We start from the raw sequence: 13,759 nt of genomic DNA, 5'->3' as shown, positions 1-13,759 counted from the left end.
ACCAGACAATACCACACTATAACTCTATAGGAGGCGGTCAGCAAGGCGGACAGTAATCAAAACCCCCGAGTTAGTTAGATTCCGTCATTCCTAGATCAGCCGGATAGGCCCCGGATGCGTACTGACCTGCATGATGCTGTATGACTAGCTCGTACGAGCATATACAACCAACCCCCTTGTCGTATACATCTGATACATCAATACATCTATCTATTTAAAAACATGGAATCCCAAGCCCTAACCACCGGCGGGCTTGTACAGGCCCAGAATCAAAGACACCTCAGGAATCATGCCAGATTGGAGGCACGTACAATTGAACTGGCACATCAATTCCAACGGCAGCGGGCCGAGAAAACCAACAAATCGTACGACAAGCCGCAGGAGGAATACCGAGAGTGGTGCCATGAGCATGGATTTGCGGATGGGGAGAGTGTCACTGAGAAGAAGTTGCTGTTATTTCTTGATAAGTGCGTTGTGGACCGTCCGATCCGGCGCTCTCGCTATAAGAAGGCTCGTACGGATGAGCAAGGAGAGCCAGTGACCTAAAAACTAGGATATCCATCTATCAAGCGATATACAGCATCTTTAGTTGATCTTTGGAAGTTCCAAAAGACCCTTGGTACGGTTTCTGGGGAACCCCTAAACCAGAATCTGATCCCTAAGTTACTCAAAAGCCATAGATTCTGTGAGAATCAACGGAAATTGAGTGAATATATTGACCGAGGCCAGAATAGCCTACAGGATGGATACACCGAGGAGAATATCCGGGCCCTCGTACGATATTGTTAGATAGGCTGGCAGGAGACAGATCAAAAGGGCTGGAAACCGTAGGCCCAGGAATCCTATTTTTGTACGAGTGTGGACTTCTTATTTAGTCATAACATGCTGCTTCGAGGAGAAGATCGACGGAGCCTCCAATTTGCAGATCTATTCACTATTTATATGGAGGAAGGACCAACCCCTTGTTGGTCTATAATTATGATGAAGCACTATGGAAAAACCAATCAGTTCGGACGAACAGAATATATAGGGGTAATGCAATATAAAGAGCCTTTACTCTGTATAATTAGCCAAACAGCATTCTATCTATTCTATTAATAGGAAATTATACAGGAGTCTGTTCTCTAATTCTGGCAACGGCAATAGTAGTATGATTAGCACTTCTTTAAAGGCTGTAATATCAGCTCCTCTCTCTTGTACGAGATCCAGCTAGAATGGACAAGCCGGGTATTCAAAGCCATTAGTTTAGCTTCCAAATGAAAGACCCATTCTGGCCGGTTTAGAGGAGCTTGAGTTGCTGAATTATAGAGGGTGGATGAGAATTTAATTCGCAGGGCAGGCTATTGGAATTAGGATGCTATAAGCGACTGCTATCTTATTATATTGCCTCAAGATTTTCTTTGTACGATAGCTAGCTTTAAACCTGGAGATCATAGGAATTATTATCTTCCTAGAGCTATAGTTGCTCCACTGGAAAGCCTCGTACGAGCCCTCTGGCCCTAGGTTAATATATAGCTTATTTAGTTTCAACAAGAAGATGCTCGTACAGAGGATATAGATTTAATATTAAATCTACCACCTCAACCATCTCTTGTACAAGCTAGAAGCTAACAGGTTGATACCAATAATCTAGCAGCACAAGGATTCTTAAAGCTTCTCCAACAGTTTTATATAGTTCTTTTATAAGATACAGTATTCCTTTAGATAGAGATGCTATTTTACTCAATATAGAAGCATCCTCTTTTCCAGTAGTCAGATTTTAAGCAGTTTGCTTAAGAGTGTGACGGACTTGGCGATACGCGGACAGAGGACTCAGCGGTCCCGTGACGGAACCCTAAGCCCTAGTTGAGAAGCCGTAACAAGAGTTATTCTTTGTCCTCAGGGTTTCCTAATTAGGCACCGCTGAGTCCTTTAGTGCGCGTATAAAAGGCTGTTAGCGAGCGGTGGTGGATATTTCTCTTCTTTCCTTCCTCATACGTAGTTTCTCAGTCAACAGGCTACCCTAGCTAGTTAGGAATGAGCATCGTTACAAAGAGCTTCTACAATCTATCCGTACAACTGAGACTCTATATAAGATACAGCTTCAGTAGAATATACTAGTTATAGCTGATCAAATTACTAATACTGAGCATAATCTTCAGTAGATTATAAGCTTAAATCAGTTCCAACTTCTAGATTATCTTTATACAATCTTAAGTTAAGTTAATAATCTTACATCTAGGCAGATCTCCTTCACTGTACGAGTTAATGGCCTTGAATTAGGCTTAGAGCAATATACTCTTGCTCAAGTTTTAATATAGCTAACATAGCTAACTATTAATTAAGATCAGAAGAATCAGCTAGAGGATAAAGACTTTATTCTAGAGTAGCCTCAGCTAATCTCTACAGCCCTCTTAATAGAGATGCCTTTATATATACTCTCTTATATAATCTATACTGTACGAGAGCTCTAGGCTGAGTAGACGGTAGGATTAAATAGCTAACTAGCTGTTCAGGCCCTTGAGCAATAATATAGGGCTAAATGGAGAGCTGATTCTAAGGAACGTGTTATGTTTGGAAGAAGGAAGATCATTATTGATGAGATATATGCTCGTACGAAGGATGGGACCCTTATAATCAAGGCTGTAGAAGCTCTAGAGCTTACCCAGGCTAGAATGAAATGCTTATTAGCAAAGCTGGCAGAGTTCTTGAAGGAATCTTGTATAGATCTCTATATCTAGGTGGAATTTGAAGCTATTTATATAATTGCCTGCCTCAGTCATCTAAACCCCCCCTAATCACCTGACCCACGACAAACGCCCCAGCGCCTGCCTGGTTTACAAAACACCAAAAAATCTCTCCTCCTTCTTTTCTTTCCTTCTTTCTTCTTCTTTATACACAAAATGGCGCAACCGTACATATCCTCTCAGGTTTTATAGCCTTCTTTTATTCTCATCTAGGTGAGTCCCTATTCTTATACAAGCAGCGAAACTAACTCGATTTCGCCCGTGTCCCCCGCACTCCCCTCTCTCTGAGGAATTAAGTAATAGCTGGCATCTAATATCTGATCGACCAAGCCGAGCTTGAAGCCCTATATGGTCAGAATCCCTCTCTCTAGTTACCTGCTCAGGCTCTAGATTTCTGGTGCAGCAATTATATATAATAGACCATACAAGCACTCCCTGTGCAGAGAGCGACCTCATGGACTCCCGGCAGTCTGCGAGCCTCCCAAATTATATCAGGTCGTAAGTCGTACACCAATGCCCTATTAATCTACACTCATGGCCTTGTCAGTGCTTCCTGCGGTATGCATTGCCGGATCGACCGTAGTAGCAGGCCATTTACCCAGTGTGTCCGAATTCCTGGCAGCTGGGACGGGAGCTGCGCCAATTGCAAATGGTATGACTGGGCAAGTTAATGCCCTATATAAGATATAGTCAATAGAGGTGCCAGATAAGATCTTCCTGGTGTACAGGCCCAGATTCAGTGGAACGCTGCCCCTAATGCTCGCTTGATTGCTATTGAAGATGAGCCGGGGGATACAATTGATGAGCCAATAGAACTTGACCTAGAGGATGGGTCTCAGGACAATCCGTACGAGCTCGATTAAGGTAAGCATACTTTCTTTTATCATCATCATCTGTCTTTGCATATTCATTTCTTCTTCTTCAATAGCGGGCCAGGTATGTATAACTTTTCTTTTCACCCCAGTCGTACAGGGCCTGTGTACGACACCTGGACGAGACTTGCACCTCTACGTGGTGTTCAGGACTAGTAGCATTTACTGCGAAGCCAAGCAAGTCATCTAGTTAGGGCTCAGTTTTAGATTTATATGAGGATTACATAATAAAATAAAAGTCAGGCAGAATCCGCTTGGCGCTGTACGATTTGTACATGAAAAATCTGACCCCCATGTAATTTTTGGTTATTGGGGTCTTGGCAACGGGTTACATAACGCACATATTAATATGGCGTAACTCACGTTACAACCCGCCAAATCTGACCCCCATAACTAGTTATATACACACACTGTATACGTAATACAATACGCGTCCCACTAACTAACTAACGTTCTCAGAGTGTTGGGGCATAATAGTACTAAGTTGTCAATGTCCACTTCGGAAGTGGCCAACCGGCTTGGCGCTTGGATGCCTAGCATAACCGCGTCTATCCGGCGGTTATTGAGGAGCAGCCGAAGAGGTCTAAAGTAGATCAAGTGATGTCGAATTAGTTAGTTGCCGAGTCACGCGAGACATACAGAGTAGTTATGTGTTATGTGTAGGTTACTAGTAATAACTTAGTAGACAGTGACACAGAACCAAATCCAATGGACGTTTACGATGGTTAGGGTCAGGGTTAGGGCAGCATCAGCAATAAGGTTCCTGTCGGATTGGCGGATTTACTCCCGGCTAACCCTGAATGTATTTTACAAGTATAAGAAAGGAAGAAGTGACTAGCAAGATTGTATCTGTTTTTTTTCTCTCTCTCTCCGTCTACATGATGTTCCAAAGCCGGGTTCTTATAGACATTCTGGTGAGCTGATTTTGTGTATGGTCGACGTAATTTGTGATCTATCATGAGGGGTAAATCTGGGGGCCATAATGTAGAGCTTCTGATTGACTGCCTCATTTGACTGCTCCTGGATATCCGGATTATCTAACAGTTCCAAGTTTGTAACGCGACAACAGCATGAAAGACAGGAACCCAGCATATTGTTTCATCTTTCACTGGTTGTTCGCCGCTCATTCGAAAATCATGCGTATCAGAAAACGAGCGAGGGTAACGGTATGGCCTGGAAGCCATTGGCACGAATATGATTGGCCAACCAACTAGACCCCCTTAACGCGTGCGGCATCAGGTACCCGCATCGTGTGCTGTGCTCCTCACAGGGCAACATCATACATCTCGAATCATCAAAGAAGCACAATGGACACCGACAGAGATAATGGAGCTGGCTTATCCCACTTAGGTTCAGACTCAGATCACGCAGATCAATATTCAGAATACTCGGACTACTCAGACTTCTTATGGCTAAACCAAAGAGAAGAACGAGATGCGGAAATCCAACGGGAAAGACCGGTCAACATGGTCAAATTCTCAAGAAACAGGAAGAGAAGACACAAAAAGTGGTACAAGCACAAAGCCATTGAATATCGTTCCACGGCCGATAGTGTGCGCCGGTATCTCTATCGACTGCCTATCGAGCTGTTCACCATGATAATGGACTATCTTAGTTTGAGGGACATTCTATATTTATGCCAGGATCCAGAGTTTTCCGTAAACTCTTTACTTAGAAGACATCTCATAGCCGAGGCGAGTTCGTATTCAATCCTGCACCAAGTCATAGACGACGACTGGTCGATTATTCCGATGATCAAGAAATTCATGCAAATTTTGGGCTCTTGGGACGTACGCGGACCTTCAGGTATCTTACTGCTGAATGAAGCTATGGTCTGTGAACGTATTGATTTGTGTCAATTATTCATCGAAGCGGGTGCAAGAGTCAACTCTCTTGTACCGAAACAACCGCCCAAACCATCACCAACCCGCGTTAGAAGGCGAGGATTGGACGAGATTGACCACTTCATCCGTTACGAAGCAGAGTTCTACTGGATCCCTAGTGATCCAGACTTCGAACCGCTTCATCTAGCTGCGATCGTCGATAATTTGGAGATAGTAGATTTGCTCTTAAATCACGGCGCAAACCCCAACGCGTCGGCAGGAAAATATGGATCACCTCTACACTTGACAAAGGACTATAGGATTGCTCAATCTCTCATCTCGAAGGGGGCGGAGGTCAATGCATTGAATGGAGCGGGATCCACGCCATTATTCATGGCTATCGCAACGGGCAGAAGAAACCTTGCTTACCGGTTGCTCGCGGCCGGGGCAGATGTGAACGTTCAGAACAAAGACAAACTGTCAGTATTGGCTTTAGCATGCAAAGTTGGTAATCCCGAGTTCATTTACGAACTGGCTTCCGCTGGCTGTGATTTACAGGGGTCTCCATCAAATCCTTCGCTTCATATCGCTGTTTTGAATGAGCACAAAGAGGCAACGCAAATTTTGTTGATGCACGGGGTAGATGTAACTCTCCAAAATGAATATGGAACAGCATTACACATAGCGCGAAACTCCGGCATCGCTCAATTGCTTCTTGTTGCCGGCGCTGACGTCGATGCGCGAGACACCATTGCAGCTTGCTGTTATACGACGTGACTATGAAATGTTCGACGTCCTTGTGGCTGCCGGCGCAGATTGGAAATCTCCTGATATTGATTGGGGCGGTTTTATTTACAGCGCTGCTACCGAGGGCAAATACACGACGGTCAGGCTGCTTCTTACGCATTGCAATATCAAGATCTCAGAACGCGACGACACAAATCCACTACCGGATGTGATTGAGGAAGGCCACAAAGGCATTGCACGCTTATTGATAGAAAATGACCCGGCCCTCGTGAATCAAGCAGACAAAAAAGGCATAACCCCAATCGGTGCAGCAATACATTACGGCTCTTCGCTGGTTGCAGAGCTTCTTGCCGCCGGCGCAAACCTAACCGATAGGGATCTTGATATTGATAGCTATTCTGGTGGCGACAGTGATTCTGGTAGTGATGGCTCTGGTGGCAACGAAAAGCTTCGATTAGCAATTGTTAACGCTGTGGCGGAACAGGATATGGACGAAGTTCATGCGCTGATGGACGGTTGGAAGAAGAGATACTCAAAGTTCAGAGGCTGATCACAATAATAGTTATTGATAGATGCTGATCATAGTTATCGAAGTTAGGTTGGGGGCTGCGAAAAGAGACGACATATCCGTATAAATAGAGCTAGTCCAAATGAGGTATACGGCGAGATTTCGGTTTGTATCCCCTTTTTTTCCCCACCCATCATCTATCTGGTACTAGTTCATCTGTTCGAATGATTGATTCAAGACATAACGGAGAGCAGAGTGTTATTCCCTTCAAAAAAAGGAGTTATTCAGAGGCAGATGGAATATGAAATTCACAGTTGAACTGCTCATTGAGGGATTGGCTAGGGAACCGGCTCAGGCCAAACGCTTTGGACAATGTCTCTGTATCGACTGCCTCCCGAACTCTTTACGATGATCATGGACTACCTTAACTTCAACGATATTATGCGTATCGGTGAAGATCCAGACTTTCCTTTCGAATTACTACATCGAAGGCATCTTGTCGGATACAATTCGATATTGAATGTCGTTGTCCGCCGAGAATGGCTTTTTCCGTCAGCGATCAAGAAAATATCACAGTTATTGGAAATTGGGATGTGGGGGAAGGCTCATGGACATATAGACCATTGCTTTCAGCATTGGAGAAACCACATTATGACTTCTGTGATCTATTCCTTGAAGCGGGAGCAAGAGTGAATTTTTGCGAGACAACAAGTATCTCCGAAGACACCATGCGACATTTCATGAGCTCAATAGAAGATACAACGATCAACCGATTTAGGGACCTTGCAGACTCAAGAAGAAGAGGAAGCATGAGACTAGCATCAACCCCCTTAGCCCCGTTGCATATCGCCGTTACGAAGGGCAATGTGGAATTAGTTGAGCTGTTTTTGCGCCATGGCGCGGATCCAAATCTCCATGCTGAGTTATTTGGGACTGCATTGCATTTTACAAAAGATATTGGAATAGCTAAGTTGCTTGTCGCGAATGGAGCAGATGTCAACGCCAGGAATGGTTTGGGTGCCTCCCCATTGTTCATTGCTCTGGATAGAGGCAAAAAAGACCTATTTACCATGTTAATTGAAGCCGGAGCAAACGTCGATCTCGTGGCAGATAATGATGACACTTTGCTCAACTTGGCAATCAAGCGGAGAGCTGGCACATTTGTGGAATTGCTGCTTGATGCTGATTGTAAGATTGAGGGCTACGGCTCCGTGATTCCTCCTTTACACCAAGCTGCCAAGCATGGATGAAATCATCCAGATGCTTATACATTGCGGCGCAGACATAAGCATACTGTACAATGGTGGTACGGCTCTGCATACTACGCCGTGTCTTGATACCGCCTCCTTACTCCTTTCTTATGGTGCCGATATCGATAAAGAAGATTGCGAAGGATCAACGCCATTCATGCTGGCTGCATCTTCTAGGAATCTTCGGCTTATGGAAGTACTCATCTTGGCTGGAGCGGAAGTTTGCCCTATATTTCTTCGAGATTGTGGTATTCTGCATAGCCTAGTGCGTGCTGGAGCATATCATATACTGAAGTCGATCATCTCGCGATGCGATCTTAGACTAGCGTTTGATGAAGGTGAATATGGAAATGGATATGGAGATGAAGATGGAGATGAAAGTGGAGATAAAAACCTACTATATCTGGCTATTATCCACTTTCGGAAGGAATAGCCAACTTACTCATCGAAGCGGTCCCCCATCTTGTCTTTGAAGATGGTATCAACCACCCCTACATGTTGGAAGCGGCGGCATTACGCTCGTCGTCGACCCTACTTAAAAAGATCATTGATTTGAGGACGAAGGTCGAAGCCGTGGACATGGAGTTTTTCAATACTTTAGTCGTTTTATTCAACACTGATCGAGTGGACGCCGTGAGGATGCTTCCAAAGGCTCTCATCCAACCAGCGAGGCTTGGACAACATGTTGATTTGCCACTCATTGTCGCGACTGCTGGAAGAGATGCTGTTTTGGAAAAGATCGAAAACGCTATAGAGATGCACTCTACCAAGTGGATGAGCGACAGTGAGCTTTGGGTGGAACCAACTTATAAAGATATTGATACAAATTACTCGATGCTGCAGACTCTTCTCGATTACGGCGCGGATGTATCTCAGGCCGAATGGGAAGGTATGGGAATATTACATGTTGCAGCGTGGCGCAATGACGAGCGGCTTATGGAGATGTTGTTGGCGACAGGGGCAAACCCCCTTTTCAAAGATTCTATGGGACATACTCCAGCATATTGGGCAGCTCAAATGTCACATCACAAAATGGAGAAGATGCTGCGACTCGCGGAGGCAGAGGCTGTAGCGAAGCAGCCGAAGGAAAAGGGATCGTCGTGAAGGCAGGAAGCTGTTGATAGGCAAATAGAACATGGTTGGAGAATTCGAGCGTGAGGAATGATGACTACACGGGGACTTTCTATGTCCTGATATCAACTGGTGTCGAAACACTTCAGTAGAAAAGTACACTGGGCACTGTGAACTCAGATTGGATGTAATATAATAGAGGGAAAAATAGAAATCATGGAGATAAAAAACAAAAAAATTTGTGGCGTTTGCTTCCATGGGAAAAGCCTGCAGTCACATGGTTCTCATGTTGGTGTTGCGTTGGAGTCTCTCACTAGTTTGATTATCCTACTGCTATTTTTGTGAATTCTCTTCTCTCTCTCTCTCTTTTTCTCCTTCGCCATTCCACTCACCCATTGCCTACTTCTCTTGTCTAATACAACCCAAAGACATCACTATTTACACACATCGCATATCACATGCTCTGACACCCCTCCCCTACCAAATCGACGGAATTGATGCCAACATGGCTGCCGTCTCAGACTCAGCAGCTCCTTCTGGGGCCATGCGTTTCAACCTATTGGAGTAAGTCAATCAATATATCCTCTAATACCACCAAAACAGGCTAATGATCATTGACTAGACTGGAGTCAGAGGGCATGGTCTCCGTGTACTTGGACGGCAAATTCGCCTGGCGGTTGCCCAAGAAACTCATCTCAATGCGCGTTCCCAAGGCGATCCAGGTTGAACATGTGACCAGCGAAGAAATTGTCAACTCGGGCGCCCTCCGCTGGGAGATCGAACACTTTTCTCAGGACGCATTCCGTCTATTTGCAGAATGGCTCTACAACGTCCGTGGACAGATCAAGGAGCCCGCTACAGGAGCTTCGATTAAACCATATCTGGAGCTCGCGACGTTCGCGAATCGCTACGAGATTGAGAGCCTCGCTCCAGTAGTCAACAATATCGTACAGGAGATCTTCGCGAATCCTGATACCCTCACCTCTATGGGCGATGCATACGACACTCTCGAGGCCAAGTCAGCCAACCGTGCCACCATCAGTGCTCGTTTCGCCGCGCTGATTCTGGGTAAGCGAATGGACATCCAGACCTTGAAACCTCTCCTCAAGTCTGGTGAGCTTTCTCATGACATGCTGGTGTGGATTACGCTTTATCATCAGGGAGGCTCTGAACATCAGGATTTCGACGAGATTCTGACGTGGATGGGTCAGAACTGCCAGCTTTGGATTAAGGCACTTGAATAAGAGGTCTAAAGACCTCCCTCATCTACTGGTCGTATGTTATGCCACACTAAGGAGGATTTGCTCACAACATCTGGAGAACGCCAGAGATTCAGATGTGAATGAAAAATCGAAAGGGGATTGAAGGGATATCACTGACGACTTGATGGATCCTTTGCGCAAGTTGAAATTTTTGGGAGGATTATTCGGATTGAAAAAAGCAAACAACTTGTTCAAAACTGTGAGAGAGTAGTAGGTAGTTTTCTCCAAGCCAATACACAAGATAGAATTTCTACAGGACTCGGCTGTATCTTTTATTACACGCAGATATAATCATTTTCGTCGTAGAGTATATAACCAATGAAACACGTCAGGCACCATAGCAGCTGCTGACGATGCCTGACCAGAAGGCGCTTTTAGTGGAGTGCGCGAGACGACCTCCCAATACATATTCAAATATGGCAAACCATCACATCGTGTACTAGAGTAGGACAGGACCAGCCAAATCGCACCTTTTCTAGTCAACGGGACAAGATGAAGCGCCAGCAATTCGACAGGTAGAAGAGTGAGACTATCAACCCGTCCTTTGAAAGTCGTCTCATCCTGCAACAGGCTGCGGAGAGCTGGGCAAATAACATCGTTTGCTTCGGCTGCTATGGACGAACGATGGAATATCCGTGGGACTGAGGTTGCAATAGCATCGCTTGTACTTTTGTCAAGTAGCACATCGAACGGGGCGAGTGGGAGAAGTCGTTGAGATACGTCTTTCCAGGAGCACAGATCTGCTTGGATCCAGTGCATGATGCTGTCTGGGTTGGACTTTTCTGTTTCACGCTCGCGGCCTAGCCGTACTGCTTCAGAGGAAAAGTCCACATTCTGGAGAGATGGAGAGATCAAGGAAGTTTACGTTAGCATTTATTGCTTTTATGGTGGGTGGCTGAATATCGAGTTGAGATCAACACGAAGGAATTTCATGGACAGAATTTATGTATAAAGGCGGTTTCAGGAGCCATACAACAATATCACATCCCTTCCAACCCCTCCTCTCGAAAGCCTCACAAAGTTTGCTCCCAACGGCCGAAATACCAGGTCCCAAATGCAATGTGCGTGGTGTGGAAATTCCATCATCTTTTGTCACACCCTGGTTATCAATGGTCGGTGAATATTGTTTCTCAAGATCAGCAATGGCACGATCAATGAGCAAATCACCCTCATTCAGCCACTCGCCAACATCCTGGCCGGTTATGAACTTCGTATCCCAGTAAGCTGCGTCATCGTAGTCGGGGGCCCCCTTAACCTTTTTGTACGTTGTAGAGTTCTGCGCCTGATTGGCTGGGGAGGTGTTCATGATTCAATGAGTTAATGCTTCTCTTTTGAGAGAAAATCGAAGATGAATATCTACAAAAAAGTCTATCCTGATTGGTTCCGATACTACCTAAGGCAAAAGTATCCACTATTTCTTGCCTTGAATGTTGCATTATTGACCAATCACGCGTCAGAGACATATGTCAACACGATCATCGTCATGCCAAAAAAAAAAAGAACATCAAGGTCTCTTTACATATTCACTCTATCGCTGCGACCACGTAGTAGAAGTCTGACTCCTAACATCTACAGCCGGGCCATCCCAGGTACGATCATCATGAAACTCGCTGCCACCCGCCATCCTATCCGACATCTCAAAACCAGAATTCGATATCGGCTTGGGCATTCCACCGCTGGTATAACCGCCACCCGTGATCTGCCTGTCGTCTTGATTTCTCCTGATGAGAGTAAAATTATTGAAAATATAGTATATGAAGGCGCAGATGATCAAGGCTCCAGCTATGGAGCCAATTGTTATTCCTGCTATCGCTCCTGGAGTAAGGGAGTTTGGTGTATATGTTGGACTGGGGCTTGTGGTTTCGTTCGATATAGTGCCGGTGCCGGGGACTGAGGTGGTAGCTATTTGTTTCAACGATGGGTTAGAATTCTAGATTCTGACGATTTATGGAGGGCATGGAAAGGACACGAACGTGAGGAATGTGATAATGTGAATCCATCAGTAGCTGAGCTACTTGTCGCCTTGGAAGTAGATGTGGATGTGGTTTCCGTAGCTGAAGATGGGGAGCTCGTACCTGTCGCTGCCTGAGTTGCGCTAGTGCTCACTGTAACCAACAGGCAAACTATATCAGAACCCCATCCTTTTTCCATGCACTCGAACGGGGAAAACATACACGACGAAGTCGAGACACCTCCAGTCAATAATCCTCCAGTCAAGGCTCCCCCGGTCGAAACCCCTCCAGTAGTTGTCGCCAAAACGAAATATGTTGCGTCGGTTGCACCGCAATTCCATGAAGTCATAAGATCCGTGCCGCCAATCTTCGTGCTTCGAATGTAAGTTACGCATGCAGTAGAGCTGAACAAAAGCTAGGTTAGCGATGGTTCGATTAAATGCCCCCGGTCCACTTTTGAATTTCAACTTTTAAACACAGCTGCCTGTCTACGTACCATCGGCGGATCTGAGGATAATCGCAATTCGCAAAAGCAACTCCTCCACAATATGGCACCGAATCGAGCTCACATGCCGCCGGAGTGTCGCAGGTGAGCGCATTGCAACAGCCCCAATAATAATTGGTAAAAGTACACGATGCCGTTCCGGGGCATACTAATGGAGAGTCTTTGTATGGTTAGATCGCCGTTGCTATCAATGGCATAGGAATAAACCCGGAAAGCGCCAAAGTATATGCTTACTTGGGTCGCCGCCGACATAACCGCAGGTCTGTGCTGCTCCTCTTTTTTCAATCACATTCGCATTGAAGGCTGGAGCCGGAGCTGGCGTGATTAATGAAGGAGCGATATATGATTCTGACATTGCGAGGGAGGAATATTCCAGAAGAAGAAAGATGATGGACAGTTTCGCCTTTATTAAAGCCATGTTATGCATTCACATGATTTCTTTAAAGTCAAGATGTTGACTGCTTAGGTTTGCCAAAATACAAGATCGAAATGAACAAAGATAATGAGAAAAGTGGGAGAGAAGCTGCCACAGCCATTTATCAGTCAATCAAATTCTAGGGTTAGGGCAGAAGGACGAGCCATTTATCATGCATGTCCCGCGGGTCGGAGTCAAGTTTGTTTGCTTTTTCCGTGATTGTTCACGCCACATCCTGAGATGATTCGAGTCCTTGACTGGTTCCATGATCGGAAGATGCGGTGATTGATAAGTTAAAACCATTTTCGCTGCATGTTTTCTTTGCCTTTGAGGAAAAAGACAAGAATCGAGAGAAATAAAGACACCAGGGATATCGACTTCACACGGACAGGACGGGTTGGCATGAAATGCGAATAACCTGGACAAAAAATGGCAACGTCACCCGTATCAGTCAAATATTGCCGAGATATAAACAAAATTGATTGGACGCCACTGACTCCCGAGGCTCGCTTGATCATGTCAAGCATTGATTGTTGAGCCGCCAAAGTACGATTCTCGGACCCCTCAAGGCTTAACTGCAAAATGAGAGGCATGGGGCGCATAGTGGCATATGATAATATGGTCAGCA

General features: G+C 45.3%; 7 protein-coding genes across 7 annotated transcripts; 5 read left to right on the top strand and 2 right to left on the bottom strand.

Annotated features, from left to right (window-relative positions):
* Positions 1-222: 222 nt before the first annotated feature.
* On the top strand, positions 223-546 carry EYB26_007803 (uncharacterized protein; the record flags this gene model as incomplete). Its single annotated transcript, XM_054267064.1, has 1 exon — positions 223-546. The coding sequence occupies one exon, from the start codon at positions 223-225 to the stop codon at positions 544-546; it is 324 nt and encodes a 107-aa protein (XP_054123039.1).
* A 4,359-nt stretch (positions 547-4,905) lies between these two features.
* EYB26_007802 (uncharacterized protein) lies at positions 4,906-6,718 on the top strand (the record flags this gene model as incomplete). The annotated part of the gene is made up of 2 exons (XM_054267063.1): positions 4,906-6,060; positions 6,107-6,718. 2 exons carry the CDS (start codon positions 4,906-4,908, stop codon positions 6,716-6,718), a joined length of 1,767 nt encoding a protein of 588 aa, XP_054123038.1.
* Positions 6,719-7,404: 686 nt separating this feature from the next.
* On the top strand, positions 7,405-7,926 carry EYB26_007801 (uncharacterized protein; the record flags this gene model as incomplete). The annotated part of the gene is made up of 1 exon (XM_054267062.1): positions 7,405-7,926. The coding sequence occupies one exon, from the start codon at positions 7,405-7,407 to the stop codon at positions 7,924-7,926; it is 522 nt and encodes a 173-aa protein (XP_054123037.1).
* Positions 7,927-8,421: 495 nt separating this feature from the next.
* On the top strand, positions 8,422-9,030 carry EYB26_007800 (uncharacterized protein; the record flags this gene model as incomplete). Its single annotated transcript, XM_054267061.1, has 1 exon — positions 8,422-9,030. One exon carries the CDS (start codon positions 8,422-8,424, stop codon positions 9,028-9,030), a length of 609 nt encoding a protein of 202 aa, XP_054123036.1.
* Positions 9,031-9,502: 472 nt separating this feature from the next.
* Positions 9,503-10,241, top strand: EYB26_007799 (uncharacterized protein; the record flags this gene model as incomplete). Its single annotated transcript, XM_054267060.1, has 2 exons — positions 9,503-9,561; positions 9,620-10,241. 2 exons carry the CDS (start codon positions 9,503-9,505, stop codon positions 10,239-10,241), a joined length of 681 nt encoding a protein of 226 aa, XP_054123035.1.
* Positions 10,242-10,550: 309 nt separating this feature from the next.
* On the bottom strand, positions 10,551-11,565 carry EYB26_007798 (uncharacterized protein; the record flags this gene model as incomplete). The annotated part of the gene is made up of 2 exons (XM_054267059.1): positions 10,551-11,093; positions 11,233-11,565. The coding sequence occupies 2 exons, from the start codon at positions 11,563-11,565 to the stop codon at positions 10,551-10,553; spliced, it is 876 nt and encodes a 291-aa protein (XP_054123034.1).
* Positions 11,566-11,787: 222 nt separating this feature from the next.
* On the bottom strand, positions 11,788-13,071 carry EYB26_007797 (uncharacterized protein; the record flags this gene model as incomplete). The annotated part of the gene is made up of 5 exons (XM_054267058.1): positions 11,788-12,161; positions 12,233-12,364; positions 12,434-12,615; positions 12,708-12,876; positions 12,951-13,071. The coding sequence occupies 5 exons, from the start codon at positions 13,069-13,071 to the stop codon at positions 11,788-11,790; spliced, it is 978 nt and encodes a 325-aa protein (XP_054123033.1).
* Between the last annotated feature and the right edge of the window lie 688 nt (positions 13,072-13,759).

Source organism: Talaromyces marneffei, chromosome 6, assembly GCF_009556855.1.
Source record: "Talaromyces marneffei chromosome 6, complete sequence".
Lineage (NCBI taxonomy): Eukaryota > Fungi > Ascomycota > Eurotiomycetes > Eurotiales > Trichocomaceae > Talaromyces > Talaromyces marneffei.
This window is presented reverse-complemented; position numbering and strand designations above follow the sequence as displayed.